Source organism: Kickxella alabastrina, assembly GCF_025024165.1.
Source record: "Kickxella alabastrina strain RSA 675 chromosome Unknown BX661scaffold_18, whole genome shotgun sequence".
Lineage (NCBI taxonomy): Eukaryota > Fungi > Kickxellomycota > Kickxellomycetes > Kickxellales > Kickxellaceae > Kickxella > Kickxella alabastrina.
The window spans coordinates 237,593-252,263 of NW_026251489.1; the positions used below are offsets into that span (position 1 = coordinate 237,593).

A 14,671-nucleotide genomic window follows, 5' to 3' on the forward strand; every position below is an offset into this window, starting at 1 on the left:
TCTTTAAACTAAAAAATGCTTCCATCCGATAAGCGCTGTGATTTCAGATCAGCATTTCAACAACTCAATCACTCTGGCAGTGAGTAAGCGCGCTCGAACTGCTAGGATAAAAATGTGCCCGAGCAAAGGGGATTACTGCCATATAGCAAGCGCAAAACATGACGCTTTGATATTTTTTTACAATAATGGCCGATAATTTAGCTCGCATTGCGCTTGTATTCGCTCAAAGTCTGACTCAACAACTGAGTTGGCAGTAGCGGCACAATCAACACGCAAAATCTAATTGACGCAGTAGTGAAGCAACAAGCAAACAAAATTAATACCCGAGCATTGTTCCCTCCTTTTATAACCAAAGAAGCATATTTCTTGTTGATAATGCCATCTCTAAAATCACAGGAAACAAAAAACGTTTTTATTGTGTCAACCAGCCCCGTCTACTGAAGTACACGCGCAATTCAGCAAACGATACTGGCCGGGAAAACAAAAATAATAGAGACCAAAAAAGTACAACCGCGCGACTACCGGATACGCGCCTTTGTCTCAAGGAACTCCTTGGCCTCATTGACCTTTGTCGCCAGATACGGTGAGCCTCCGCGATCAGGGTGGTTGCTCAGCATGATTGTGCGGTGCGCCTTCTTGACTCTCTCCAATGTCAGCGAGCTCTCCTTGAGGCCCAGGATTAGCGATGCCTCGCGCTTGCTCATCTTGGAATCAAATCCGCCTTTCAAAAAGTGCTTGGGCACTGTGGTGACTCCCTTGAGCACTGGCCTGGACGCCTTTCCGCGGGACAATGTCTTTAGTGCGATCCCGCAGACTGCTGCGCCGACCACGCCGAGTCCGATAAGAGTGGGGGTACTCATTTGTTGTTTGCTGTTTGTCTGCGAATCCATATAGATTCTGTGTAATATTTGGCTGGGTGTGTAAAATTTGGCTGGGCCTGCGAGCGAAATGAACAGCAAGCGCAAATGACAATTAAAATAATAAAAATAAATAAATGGGAATGAAGCGATTTTGAAGAGAAGAGGAGGAAATGCAATGCCACCTTTTTGATCTTTGGCACAAACCAAACGATTTCAGTAATAATACAGTCGGCTCGTCGGCTCGGTGAGTCGAATGATGTATTCTGGGAGACAAAGACCTGGCGAGTTGATACTTAAAATAAAAAATGAAAAATAATTTTTCGAGCTTAAAACCAAATATGAGTTCGCGTGCCATTCGCCACACACTTTTTTCTTGTTTTTTTCAACCTGCCTTGTATTTATACCCTTCTCGCTTACATTAATACACACATATCTATATTTATTATCACATAGACGATGCCCAAGCGGAGACAGCGCCAGTCACTAGACGCAGAGGACGCAGAGACATTGGCGAAACGGACCAGGCACAATACCCCAATCAAAACAACAACAGCAACATCAGCAGGCAGGAAAAATAGCAATGCCAAATACTTCACAACAACACAGGGCCAGAAGCTGCCAATTGAACTGAAAAAGTACTGGAATAACCGGTATTCATTCTTCAACCGCTTCGACGAGGGGATCCAGATCGACGAGGAGGGCTGGTATTCTGTCACGCCCGAGGTCATTGCTGAGGATACAGCACAGCGCATATCGCAGCTGTTCAATCGGAATACCGAGTTTAAAACGAAGAAGGGCGAGGAATTGTATGGGCGGTTTTGCGTAATCGATGCCTTTTGTGGCGTAGGAGGCAATGCGATAAAGTTTGCCGAGTGGTGTGAGCACGTCATTGCCATCGACATTGATCCCGTGCGGCTGGCCATGGCGCAGCACAATGCCGAGGTTTACGGCGTCAGCGACCGTATCGAGTTTATTTTGGGAGACTTTTACGAGCTGGCGCCGTCACTTGTGGCTGACGTCGTGTTTATGAGCCCGCCATGGGGCGGTCCAGAATACCTTGGATCGGAAGTGTACGACTTGAAGCATATGCCGTTCCATAGCGGGCAAGAGTGGGTGGACCGAGCACGCATGGTCTCCAGCAACATTGCCTACTTTATGCCCCGCAACTGCGACCCCAGACAGCTGGCTGATCTTTTTCCAGGGGTTCCTTGCGACATTGAGATGAACTACACGGGTAATTTCTTCAAAGCGATTACAGCGTACTACAGCGACCTGGCGACGTTCGGAAGCTGTGGACCACGCATTTTAAAGATGTGATCAAATCAAATCAAATCAAACCACTGCATCTTGTGACGTTCTCCCACAGCCGGGTTTTGTGTGTTGTCAGCGATAAATGAGCGAAATGTTTTTTGAAACAATCTTATGCGGCTAAAGCAGCTTTTACTTTTTGTTCTTTCGTTACCTTATTTTTTTCTCAAATTGGCTACGAGCACAAAACAAAACATTGTTATTATCAATGCCTGGTGCCAACATTACACATGCAGATGAGGCGGCACGCTTTGCGCGAAGCCTAGCCGCGTGCGAAAAGCAATTGAAGGAAGGCATGTTCGCAGAGCCGCTGGATTCGACTCAGGTTCGGCGACTGACAAACATTGAGCATATACTAGCCGAATACGACAATACCAAATCAGATCAGCTTGATGCATATCAGAGCCGTGTGGTGGATATCAGCAGGCGGATTCGGCCATGGGTGGACAAAAAGAATGCACTTCTACGGTCGCTGGACGTCAAGCCCGCGGTTGAAGAGGATATCGAGGTTTCCAAAGAGCAGGCGCAGCATAGATTGCTTTCAGCTGATCGCAACGACGAAAGTAATGCTCGCGAGATTGTTGCACCTAAGCAGGTATCAGCCTCGTTGTCGTCGTCCCCGCTGCTGCCAGCATTACCGTCGACAGACCAGCGGCAGGCGAACTTTGCAGACCAGAGAGCAGGTGAGTGCTGCGCACTAATTTGAATGAGCTTGGTTGTTTTTGGCATTGCGATGTATGCAAAGTGCTGATTAAGTAGAGTTAGTTTGAATCTATGTTTTTTTTTCCATATTTGATATTGTAGAGCTGCTCGGAGAGATGGACGGATTGCGACGCCGTGGGTAAGTTTGCTCGTGCAGTAAAAGATAATAACATTGACAAAACAAATTCCATTGAATGCCATACATGCTTTGAACAAAAATGGTTGCACTAAAAATCTGACATATTTTATTGTAGTGTGGTTCCGGACAGTGTCGAGGGCGTCGAACGACTGCTCAAGTCACAGCGCGCCACACAAGACGACTTGTCTTCCGACCTGGTGAAAATGGCATCGATCCTGAAGAAGAACACACTCGCGTTCGGCGACCTTATTGAAAAGGACAAGACGGTTGTGGACGAGGCATCCGAGATCCTGGGGGGCAACGTGACACATATGAATGCCCATGGCAGTCGCCTAGATAAGTACCGCAAGCGCTCATGGGGCACGACCGGGATGACCTGGATGATGGTCCTAGTTGTGGTCTCGGTGTTTTTCATAATGGTCATGTTTATGAGAATTGCGCCAAAGCGGTACTGATGACACGGCGGGGCTGATCCTAAAGCGGAGCTGAGCTCAAGGCCGAGCTGATGTGCGTGCGGGCGGAACATTTTGCATCTCTTTGCATTGGGACATTGACAAAAAATAATAATAACATTTTAAAAAAACACTCTTTATTTTCCCGCCTTTTTGTGTTTCACTTTCATTTGGTTTTTAGAATTTGTTGTTGGTTCTGGCACTTTTTACTGCTCAGATTCAGTGAGGGGTTTTAATTTCAATGCGAATCAGACTTTCTGATTAATGCAAGGGGTTGTTGAAAAGAGTGGCAGACAAGGCATTTTGTCGAAGCAAGAGCGACGGATTTTCAGCACAAGTAATATGCAACACAAAACTAGATACTATTAATATCCATGACTGCACAACAAAAAAGCAGGGCCAGAGAGCGGCAGCTGCGGCTTACAATGCTCTGCAGAGGGTGTGCTCAAAAAGGAGGGAATGCCAAAAAAAGAACGCAGTGGCCAAAAAGTGGCGTTGTCTCATTTTAAAAACAAAATTACCGTGTTGCACGTGTGGGTGCGTCTCTCCGCGCTCACATTGCTACGACTTTATATCCTCCAACATACTCCACGTTCTGTGGTATGTTTTCTCCCTCGACCATTGCAAAAAATGGGATCAGGTTGGCGGCTTCTTGCGCAATGGGACAATGGATGCAATACATTGGGCTCGGCGCGGGAGATGCATTCGGGCTGATTGGCTTGAAACATGGAATAATCGAATAATCGAATAATTGAAGAATGGAAGGGGACCGGAGGCTGCTGGCCTCTTTGCTCAGTGACCTCCCCTCCCCTTTGTTCTGGCACAATAGGCGCAACGAAAAGAGCTATGTTGCAAGAAGCGCAGGCCAAATAAACTCCCAAAAAATGCTTGCGACAGAAAGGCGATATGTGCAATTAACAATGTCGCTCATTTCCTTTTCCTTTTGACCATGCAAAAGGCTCCCGAGCGGAAAAAGGGGCGCTCTTTGAACACAAGCAGCTTTCAGTGTCGCTCAGATCCCATGCCTGGGTTGCTGTGTCACAAGATAATCGAAATATCTCGCTGCTTCGCCTTGGTTTTTCTCATTTTGCTGTCGTCTTCGAGCTGGAAAGACAACCTGGACTTTGTCCTCACTTTTGGGGGTTTGCTTTTTGGGTCTTTGCCGCTCTTGAAAGTCACGCACACTTTTATTACTTTTCCCCCCCTTTTTATCCGCGTCAAAAAAATAAAGCGAACGGGTGTTGGGTTTTTTGCAAGCCTTCACGAGTGCCAAAAGGAAGGGGGGAAATATAATAGACAAGCGCGCGGCCAAATCGCCTGTTTGGGATTAACGGCTGCCAGAATGAAGCTGCCAAAGCGCGAATATTATTTTCCGATTTTTAAAGTCTTGCACGAATCAACCCCCCAGGCAGGAGAGCCTCCCCTTCTCTCCCGCCTGCCCATGCCCACTGTGTTCATGGCGCGTTCTCAAGGCTCACTAGATGGATGCATCATTGTCGGTGCTTGGCTGCTCTTACTGACGGACTAACCACCAAAAAGCAAGCAAGGCACGCATATGAAAATGAAAAGGCAAGCGAAACAAAACAGCAGCTTGCCAACTGGCTGGGGGGAGGAAAGAGTGGAAGAATAAGCACAGAAAAGCGCAAAGTCTCCACACTCTTTTCAAAAGAAGAGGGGGAGGATAGGAGCGATGTAAAAGAAAAGCGGGAGCCAGTGTCTGCAAAGACAGCCCCCCTCTTCTCTTTCTATTCGTCAAGCGTTTCAGATACTTTATGCCTGTTGTGTCGCTTTACCCGCAATCAAAAGTATTTCTGCGAGAGCTTTTTTCTTTTTTTGCCAGCCTTAACTGCTATTTTACTCGTCCTGTATGTATGCTTGAATGCCACTCGAAGAAAATAGCAGGCAGCCGCAAGAACACCTTTTTGCATGCGCCTTTTTTTATGCTTCTCATTTTTTCCCCTTGGTTTTTCTCTCTCTTTCTTGCATACGGTCCTTGCTGTACTTTATTACTTTTTCTCCTGTTTACCCAAACTCACAAAAACTACACCTCTTTTTGGTCTGGCTCGTCCATCCAACTTTTTTTTCTCTCTCTGCTTCTTTTTTCTTTTGTTACATGAATATTCTCTACTAATTTCACATATCGGTCGCTCACTCACTCGGTCAGTCGGTCGCTAGTTTTCAATTGGACACACTTTATACGCTCAGCCTCAAGTGTTTTTGCCCCTTTGCCCTATCTTTCTCTTTCTTATTATTATTAAACTCGCAAGCGGCGTGCGTTTACATAAAACGAACAAATAAGGGCGGCTCCGAATTCACATTCGCATTCGCAGACGACGGAATTCCTTTGCTCTTAGAATTAAGAACCAGTCTTGCAAAAATACATTTACAGTGTAAGTTGCAACTTTTTTCCCTAGCCCCTCGAACAAAAAACCTTTGGAAATATGTTGGCATCAAAGCTGAGTTGATGCTATCGCCGATATATGTTTATATCTCTGCCTTCTCACAACAACAGCAGCAGCACCACGCAATACGCAGCATGCAAAAATACGAAAGCGTTAGCAGAGCACTCTATTTTTTCTTAAAGACATGTTTAAAGACGCTCATGCATTGCGGCGTCGGGGTTCCTATTGTTAGCGCGGCTAGCATTCAGCATTTATTTCCCGGCTGTTTGTATGGTCCTCGTGCCTTTTCTCTTTTTTTTGTTGGCCACCAGCAAATATATGCTATGCTGCATTCGCTCATCCTTCATTTAGTGATGCTCGGTGCTTGGTGCCCAAAAAAATAAAGCATGTTTTTTCACTTGCTGTCGCGCCCAGCTTTAGAATATCTCAAGGAGGCTGTTTTATTTTGCTCAAGGAACCCATCTGTTCGCACATACTAAAGTCAAAACTTTTGCTTGCATACTTTTTTCACTCCACATTTTTATCTTACAACTCTCATAGGCATTAACGAACGCATCAGCAGCAGCAGCAGCAACTCAAACACAAACTACAAAGAAGAGTACGCGCACTGCCAGCTAGACAGACACGCGGACAATATCATCATCACCAGCAGCAACAGCTCGTTTTTATTGCGATTTCTCAGTCATATTTGCACTTATTCGCAGCGATTGCACGAGAAGCAAGGATACAGCAATAGCGTGACGGCGTCAGGCACATACAGACCCACGCAGCGCACGAATACTTACCGCAGACGCAGCAATAGCATATACGCACAACTGTGCCCTCTGCCACTCTATCTTTTGCGAGACCGGTGCTTGCGCATTTCCTAATTGCGAGGCCATTTTCTCTCTATTGCGCACCTATTCTCTTTCTGAATTTTTCTCTGGCAGGAAAATCCATCCCCACCCGCATCAGTCACTCGGTCAGCCTGTATAATACCAGCTCAGCCAAGATACTCTCTGCGCCTTTTGCTCGCTTTGGTTTTATTTTTTTTCTCTCGGATCACATTTTCGGTAAGCATCCCAATTCTGTTCCTTTCACGAGCAGTCGTATCCGCTTATTTGCTGCCTCCATGTATCTTCCAATTTCCCAATTTTTCTTCGACTCGCAACTTTTTTATATCAGCATCACGTTCCCATCCGCGTTCTATTTTGTCTGTCTGTCTCAACGGATGCAATTGCAGGTGGACACGATGCACGAATGCCCGTTGTTGTATCACTTCGCCCTTCAATGATTGTTGCCTTGTTTTTTGTTGGGCTTTGCCTCAAATCTCTTGATATCCAACCGCCTTGCGTGCCTTGCCCGCTTTTGCCTGTGCTGACCTTGACATTGACATTGTCCTTATCCTTGTCCTTGTCTTTGTCATGCCTCCTCTAATATTGCTTGCGCGCACAGCCAACTTTGGACAAGGCAAGATTATTGATAGCTTGGGTGCGCACAACATCTTTTCTCATATTTTTTATTTGGGCGCTCTTTCTTTGAGCGTCGTACATGAAGCGAAGCATGACGGTTCATGTGCGCATGTGCTCACGTTTTACCTCCTTCAAGCGACATTTTGCTCTTTCCCGCACGCTATTGCATCAAAATGTGCAAGCATTTTCTCTTTTCTGCTACGAGCATTTTTGCTCCTTGGCAGCGAAACAGAAAAAGAAGGCTTAGGCTTGACTTTTGCAACCTCTGTGTGGCCAGCACCAAACCACAAAAGAGCGCACACATAAAGTATGCCAACTCTAGCAGTAGTGAATAAACAGCCAGCAGCCAGCAGTTGCGCGGTCACAGTCGACTGCGAATTTCTCACTCTTTGCGGGAAAACATGCCTTTGTGCGCGCTTTCATTTCACTCCCCCTCTTTTTTCATCTCAAATATACTGCACGCATATTTTGTCGACATTTGCCGTCTCGCCCCGCTTTTTTCACATACATCCCACACGCTTTTTTTGTATTTTCATATCTTCTCATTTGCCTCTGCGTCCCAACCCGCGCTCCAACCCGCACATATACACATAACACACCCACTGTCGTCTTACGCTTGTATTGTAGCGGCACATTTTCATAACAGCAAAGCAAAGCTGGAATTGAAACTGAAGTGTAAAAAAGTACGATAATATTGGCCCTACCTCTCCCCCTCTTTTCAATACCTGTGCTTTTTCACACTGTCCTCCCACGGCACCGAGTATGCAGCTTGAGCAGCCTGCTGCTCTTTGGATTCTTTACTGTCCTTCGATTATTTTTTCCTTTTCGTTGCGCCTGTCTCTCTGCTTTTCTTCCGCCAATCTTGCCTGCTTCTCACTCTTTTTCTCTGCAACCACATACACATACACATACACCCCCCGCAGGGTTCCATTCCCTTTATTCTTTTTCGTATTGCCGAGCACTGAGGCCCTTTTGCGCTTTTCTTCTCCTATTTGTTTCTCAAATCAATATCGCTCTTTCTCTTCTCCTTTATTCGCCCGGGCGCATGTTGTAGGATCTGTTTAGCAAGCGCACCGCTTCACACGATAATAACACGCAGCAGCAACAATCACACATATACACAGCCCGCAAATGTCCGGCACTGGAGTCGACAGGACTGGCGCCGGCTTCCACACATGGCACACATACTCGCAGCGGATACCGCCGATGACATCGCACCTGGCGTCGCCCAGCGACGTTATCGTTATACACGGGGACTCAAGTGAGCCAGAGTTGGACCTCAAACGGAAGCACATGGCAGCCACTAGCACGACAACTCCCACCACGGCTGTCGGAGCAGACAGCGCCAACTACAGCGGGCGCACACATCCCACACACTCGTTGGCGGCTGCCATCAGCCATTATGCGTCATCACAGCACCCGTCGCTCACCGAGCGGTCACACATAGGTAAGTCATCTAACAGTGACAATACGTTTATATTTATTTTCTTTGCAAGCAATACTCGAGCTGGAAAGAGTATGTTTTTGTTTCTGCTGTCTTTTCATTCGCAAATGCTTTTGACCGATAAAGAAAAGTACTGGGTTGAGAGGATAAGCAAATGAAGATGAAGTAGCATAGTGGGGGCAGCTTTTGCTGCCCTAGCTTCCATGCCGAATATTCCAAGTAGCATTGAGAATATACGCGCTAGCAAAAACGATAAATGCCAATTTTGGCAGCCAAACATACATTTTCTTTATTTTTGCTTTTGTTACTACTGCTTGGCCTTTTCCTTTTCCTGCGAATGTAATAACTTGCATTTTATATAATAGATGGAGCAGCGAAATCTGCCGCTACAGTAGATTCGCCGCCGAATGTCGCAATAGCAGCAGCAGCGTCAGCCTCCGCCCCAAATTCCATACTTTCCACCATTGGAAACAACTTTTCGCAGCTTTCGCTTCCCTCAATGCGCAATGCGGAAACAGCAGCAGCTACATCGACAACGCCACACGTGTATGACTCCCTGGCTTATCAGCAGAGTCAGCCGCGGTACATGACCAGATCTGTTGCCCAGAATGCAGCTCGGAGGAAACAGGAGCAACTGAAACTCGAAAACAAACAGCAGCTGGGCGAGATAGCGGCATTAACACCGAGCGCGATCCATGACACAGCGGCAGCAATGGCAGCTTCCCCCGCCAATGGCAGATTTGCGTTCCGCGGCCCTGCTCATGCAGGTATGGCGGATGCCGTTGCGGCTGGCCAGAGCAACCCCTATTACATGGTCGACTACCGCAGCCAGTTTCAGCAGCAGCACCAACAGCAACAGCAACAGCAACAGCAGCAACAGCAGACTCTGGCTACGGGTGGACCGTGGTCGTCGGCCGCGCTTTACCACGCAGCTCGGGCAGTCGCTGCAGCCGATGCAAGCACAGTCGCAGCCAGCCAGCTTAACGTGCCCACTCTTGCATCTTCTTTTGCAGCGGCAGCCCAGCAGACGCAGAATGCAGAACAGCAGCTGGTGCCAGCACCCAAGCGGAGGAAAAACGCAGCAGCAGCACTGGTGGTGGCATCGGCAGCAGGCCCCGCACCCGCCGCCAAGCCCGCCGTGCAGAGGGCGCCGCGCGGGCGCGCTACAACTCAACGTACTCGTCAACAGCAGCAGGTAAGAAATCAGCTTTTGATTGTTAATGCGAGCTTGGTGAGAGTTTTGGTTTATTTGGGCATTCATGGTTCTAGGCCCTTTAGGGGCAGCTGGCGCCTATTTCAGATGGCATGTCCCCTCATTCATTTTGCACCCCTCCCCCATTTTCTCATATCATTAAGCGCTCGCTTCCCGCTTGTCTCTCTCTCCCCACATTCAAAGTTTTGATTTTCGCCAAACATTGTATGTTTGTATGTATTTGTATATATGTTTGTTTTTCTTTGCCTGCTTTGCAATGAATGCGACGTCGCACGCATACAAACATGCGCCGTTTTAGAGTATAATTAATTATACGTCAAATCGCTCGAATTATGCGCTTGGTCTGTGGCTAAAAAACACGAGCAAGCTGGCATTTGCTGCCTTGCCTTCTTTTTATCCTCTTGTTTGGCATTCCCGACGTTTATGCATGTCCTTTTTGGGCGTAAACACACATTTTGCCCGCTATACTTTTTCAAATCCCACACCGCCAGCCAAGCAGCACCCGCTTGCTTATCCCCTCAGACGTAGCACCCGAGATTAATCTCACGGGCTGTTTATTTGCCTGGACCAACAAATGATGCTCTTTGTTTGCCGCATCCCAGCGCAATCAAGCCAATGTTTTTCCTTGTCTATGTGGGGGTGGTACAAATACAAATAAGAGGTTCTTTATTTACTCTTCTCCCTGGCGCTGACTGCATCCCAACCAACTCGCTTGTGCGTGTTCTAATTGGAGAATGTGGTGATTATACTGGCGCCTTGTGCGACAGCAACCGTTTTTTGTAATTTTGGGCGCTATTTCCGCACAGGAGCGCCCCACCACACCTCACTTTTTTCTTGCTTATATGCCTTAGCAAAAGTCTAAATACTCGACTTGTACGGCCTTTACACACACATCTACATCTATCTATCTGGCTTTCATTGCTCGCACTTTTTGCCGATTCCCCCTCTCTTGCCTCACTTGTCTTTGCGCAAGATACAAAGCACAAATCACTAATTTACGACTTCTCACTTTATTTCTCTCTTCTGCTCTCTTCTGTACACACACAACACGCCTATCACTTTGTTGCTTTTCGTCTTTTTCTGCGTCTGCTTCTGATCAACGACAATGTCCGCCGTCCTGTCGTTTGTCACTTCGCTGTTTCGATCGCGCAACAACAATCATATGGACTCGCACCATGATATTGTTGGCTCCAAACCGCCGCGATTCCGATCAACACCCGACTTGCCGCTGCCATTGTCGAACAACATCGCTCGCAAACAATTTGTCGATAACCGCCGAACTCTGTCGAAACAAAACATCAAATCGACTATGAAACCCTCTTCGAACAACAACTCATTTTATGACCAACCGAATCAAATGCGCCGCATCTTCTCGTCATCGAAAATGAACTCTCGATCTGTCGCTGTAAAAAACCGCAACGCAAATGTTAACACTTTCTCTTCTTCTGTTTTACGGCGTCCACAGCAGAAGGCAGAGCCATCCTGCGATGACCGCGACGGGCACTACATTGTGGTTCCCGGGCGCGACTTTACGCAGCGCTTCAAGATCCGCCGGCTGCTGGGCCAAGGCACGTTTGGCAAGGTCATGGAGTGTGAGGATGGCACGAACGGCCGCCTGGTAGCAATCAAGGTCATTCGCGCTGTGCCCAAGTACCGCGATGCAGCCAAGGTCGAAATCCGCGTGCTGCAAACGCTGCAGCGCAACGACCCTTCGAACCTCTACCAGTGCATGCACGTTAACGAGACCTTTGACCACCGCAACCACGTGTGTATGCTCTTCGACCTGTTGGGCCCCAGCGTGTTTGACTTTTTGAAGGAGAATGAGTTCCGGCCATTCTCTTTGCACCACGTGCAGCTCTTCGCCGAGCAGCTGCTGCGCAGCGTTGCCTTCTTGCACAGTCTGAATCTAGTCCACACGGACCTCAAGCCCGAGAATATCCTCCTTGAGAGCGGCGAGTTTGACGTCGTCCCGTTCGGCAACAACCTAACGGCCAAGACGCACATGCTCAAGTCGACTAACATCCGGCTGATTGACTTTGGCAGCGCGACGTTCAACAACGAGTACCATGCGCAGGTCGTCTCCACTCGCCACTACCGCGCTCCCGAGATCATTCTCAATCTTGGTTGGTCTTTTCCGTGCGACATGTGGTCGATCGGCTGCATCATCCTCGAGCTGCTGACCGGCGAGGCGCTGTTCCAGACACATGAGAACAACGAACATCTGGCCATGATGGAGGTCGTCGTTGGCAAGGCGCCGGCTCACATTGTGCGCAGCGTCCCGCATGATCTGCGCGCCAAGTTCTTCCGCTCGGATATGAGCGCCCGCTACCCAGCGCCCGACCAGCCACGCCAGTCGCAGAAGGGGCTGCGCGCGATGCGGTCGCTGAGCCAGCTAGTCAATCCGGCGACCAACCCGATGTATGCCAACCTGCACGACCTGCTTTTCCGCCTGCTGCAGTACGACCCGCGGGCACGCATTACAGCAAAGGAGGCATGCGACCACCCGTTCTTCCGGTACCGCGTCGGCCCTGATGGCCGCCTGGTCAACAGGCCGATGGCACCCACGCACCACGGCCACCAATCGGCCGTTGCGCCTGCTACTGTCACCGCTGACATAGTGCAGTCCATTTCGGCTTCGACCCAGCAGCACCGGCCGTCGTTCCCCACGCCGGCCGGTGTGCTGCCACAGCAGCCCCCATCGGTTGCCGTTCCGCCCCTGTCCGCCTCATTTTGCTATGGTGCCAGCACTGCCACTACCAACAGCGGTACTGGCGGCCGGGCGCTGTTGCATGTGAGCGACTACTCAATCGGCTCTTCTGGCGGCATGCCCTCCTCCCAGCACCACGGCAACCACTACCAGCCTGCGGCGACCAAGGCAGCAGCCATGCCTGGTCAGCTGTCAGTGGTACAACAGCAACAGCAACAGCAACAGCAGGCCTACTACTATCGCGACCACCAGCACCCCGCCCCTGCGGCAGTTGCTGTCACTGCGGCGATGACCACACACTCTGCCTACCACTCGGACTACTCTAACCGCCCGACCCCGCACTACTACCACCAGCAGCCCCAGCAGCAGTCGCAGTCGCGCCCGCATGCTGACGCGTACCCGTGGCAGTACACCAACGGCGCCAGCATTTCGACAATTACCACCCCAACAGTCGGACACTCGAGTGGGGCAACCGCGCACCATGTGCCGCCGCCAATGACATTGACGGCCAGCAGCTACAACCTGCCGCCGCAGCCGCAGTCTGCCTCGGGGGCCGCCTCTCATCCCCGCTGCAGCAGCAAGCGGAAGGATGGCGCGCCCATAGACTCGGGCTACTTTCCAGACCTGTTGTCTTCGGCGTCCGAGTGCTTTCCTAGTTCCAACAGTCACTCCAGCCCAATCATGGGCGCACCTATGAACAACAGCCAGCAGCAGCCGCAGCCGCAGCCGCAGCCGCAGCTGCAGCCGCCTCGCAACTTCTCGACCGGGTCGTCGTTCACTGGCGTGCACCGCTCGGGCCCCGTGGCCTCGCCGGGCTACTCGGCAGGGTATGGCGCAAGCAAGGGCTGCAACTTGCCGTCGCTCTCTTCGCACGCGTTTCAGCCATCGGCCTCGTCGGCTCTGACCATGGCCCCGATTATGACGCCCGGAGCAAGCGGCATCAGTCTACCCCAGCAGCAGCACGCGTACCACCAGCAGCGCCACCTGCTCAACATGGCGTCTTCAGGCGCCAACGGCAATGGCAATGGCAGCCTGGCCCGGCTGCCCATCGACGCCAATGCGACTCCGAGGCTGACCACAGCGACCACAGCGACGCCGACTCCCGGCTCGTCGTCGGCCCACTTGAGCGGCTCGCACAGCCTGGAGAGCAACATGCCCGCGGCTGCCATGGGCAACATGGGGGCGCCCGTTTCCGGGACTCACAAGCTCGCTGGACGCTCGCTGCCGTCGCTGATGATTGCGCACAGCAACACGATCCCGCACGCGGGCTCGATCAGCAATGGCCTCGCGCGCACAACCCTGGCTGATTCCTCGCTGCAGCAGCAGCACCACCACCCGGCCCACTTCCAAACACGGCCCCAGCAGCTGCCACACTCGGCACGCACCAGCTACTACCAGCACCTGCCTTCAGCGCAGACCCTGATGCAGTCGCCAACGCAAGCCGGCTCTGGGCCGATGGACTACACTTCTGTGCACCACCACCATCACCAGAGCTACGCCCAGCCGTCGTCTGCCAACAACCCCGCCGGCTACTGAATAACAAATCTGTGTGGATTTCATCAGCCGTGCACGCACTCCAGCCCAAATGTTCAGACGTCTTTTTCCCTCCTTTTTTTGAAACACCCGCTTTTAGTACTGTATTACCCCCCGCCGCTGCCATCACCGCCACCGCCACTCTCATTCTCTTATTACTTTATTCTTCCACTTGTACATCCCTTTTAAATATTCTCACACCCGTTCGTTTTCCTTTGTCATTTTCTATAAAAATACACGTTTTTGTTCAATTATCCATTATCAAAAAAAAGAAACTGAATGTTGCTCACGTGTGAGCCTCCCACTCTCCTCTACCAATCTGGTCCGCGAGCGATGCCCGGCACTGAGCCACGCTTGGCGATTGCAGCTCGCTCTCTCCAAAAAAAAGCACCTTGCGTTCAACTTTCAGCGACATATTTTTCTTACACAATGTCTGCATCCTCCAGCGACAGCGAAGACG

At 50.1% G+C, this 14,671-nt stretch overlaps 5 protein-coding genes across 5 annotated transcripts; 4 read left to right on the forward strand and 1 right to left on the reverse strand.

Annotated features, from left to right (window-relative positions):
* Positions 1 to 390: 390 nt before the first annotated feature.
* On the reverse strand, positions 391 to 1,017 carry BX661DRAFT_185463 (uncharacterized protein). Its single transcript, XM_051536780.1, has one exon. It carries the CDS (start codon positions 888 to 890, stop codon positions 519 to 521), a length of 372 nt encoding a protein of 123 aa, XP_051390184.1. The 5' UTR covers positions 891 to 1,017; the 3' UTR covers positions 391 to 518.
* A 299-nt stretch (positions 1,018 to 1,316) lies between these two features.
* Positions 1,317 to 2,177, forward strand: BX661DRAFT_144805 (RNA cap guanine-N2 methyltransferase-domain-containing protein; the record flags this gene model as incomplete). Its single annotated transcript, XM_051533071.1, has 1 exon — positions 1,317 to 2,177. One exon carries the CDS (start codon positions 1,317 to 1,319, stop codon positions 2,175 to 2,177), a length of 861 nt encoding a protein of 286 aa, XP_051390185.1.
* A 536-nt stretch (positions 2,178 to 2,713) lies between these two features.
* On the forward strand, positions 2,714 to 3,610 carry BX661DRAFT_185467 (vesicle transport protein). Its single transcript, XM_051536781.1, has 3 exons — positions 2,714 to 2,851; positions 2,934 to 3,009; positions 3,125 to 3,610. Exons 2-3 carry the CDS (start codon positions 2,987 to 2,989, stop codon positions 3,462 to 3,464), a joined length of 363 nt encoding a protein of 120 aa, XP_051390186.1. The 5' UTR covers positions 2,714 to 2,851; positions 2,934 to 2,986; the 3' UTR covers positions 3,465 to 3,610.
* A 4,997-nt stretch (positions 3,611 to 8,607) lies between these two features.
* Positions 8,608 to 10,027, forward strand: BX661DRAFT_172340 (uncharacterized protein; the record flags this gene model as incomplete). Its single annotated transcript, XM_051533775.1, has 3 exons — positions 8,608 to 8,761; positions 9,124 to 9,953; positions 9,986 to 10,027. 3 exons carry the CDS (start codon positions 8,608 to 8,610, stop codon positions 10,025 to 10,027), a joined length of 1,026 nt encoding a protein of 341 aa, XP_051390187.1.
* Positions 10,028 to 11,355: 1,328 nt separating this feature from the next.
* Positions 11,356 to 12,495, forward strand: BX661DRAFT_144888 (kinase-like domain-containing protein; the record flags this gene model as incomplete). Its single annotated transcript, XM_051533080.1, has 1 exon — positions 11,356 to 12,495. A coding segment is annotated over one exon (1,140 nt), but the record flags the coding sequence as incomplete, so codon positions are not given.
* Between the last annotated feature and the right edge of the window lie 2,176 nt (positions 12,496 to 14,671).

What these genes read in the sequence shown, in the direction of transcription:
- BX661DRAFT_185463 (XM_051536780.1), bottom strand. Translation starts at nt 890, where the DNA reads ATGGATTCGCAGACAAACAGCAAACAACAAATGAGTACCCCCACTCTT.
- BX661DRAFT_185467 (XM_051536781.1), top strand. Translation starts at nt 2,987, where the DNA reads ATGGACGGATTGCGACGCCGTGG. An exon ending in GACGGATTGCGACGCCGTGG is followed by an intron (nt 3,010 to 3,124) that starts GTAAGTTTGCTC and finishes ATTTTATTGTAG; the next exon opens with TGTGGTTCCGGACAGTGTCG.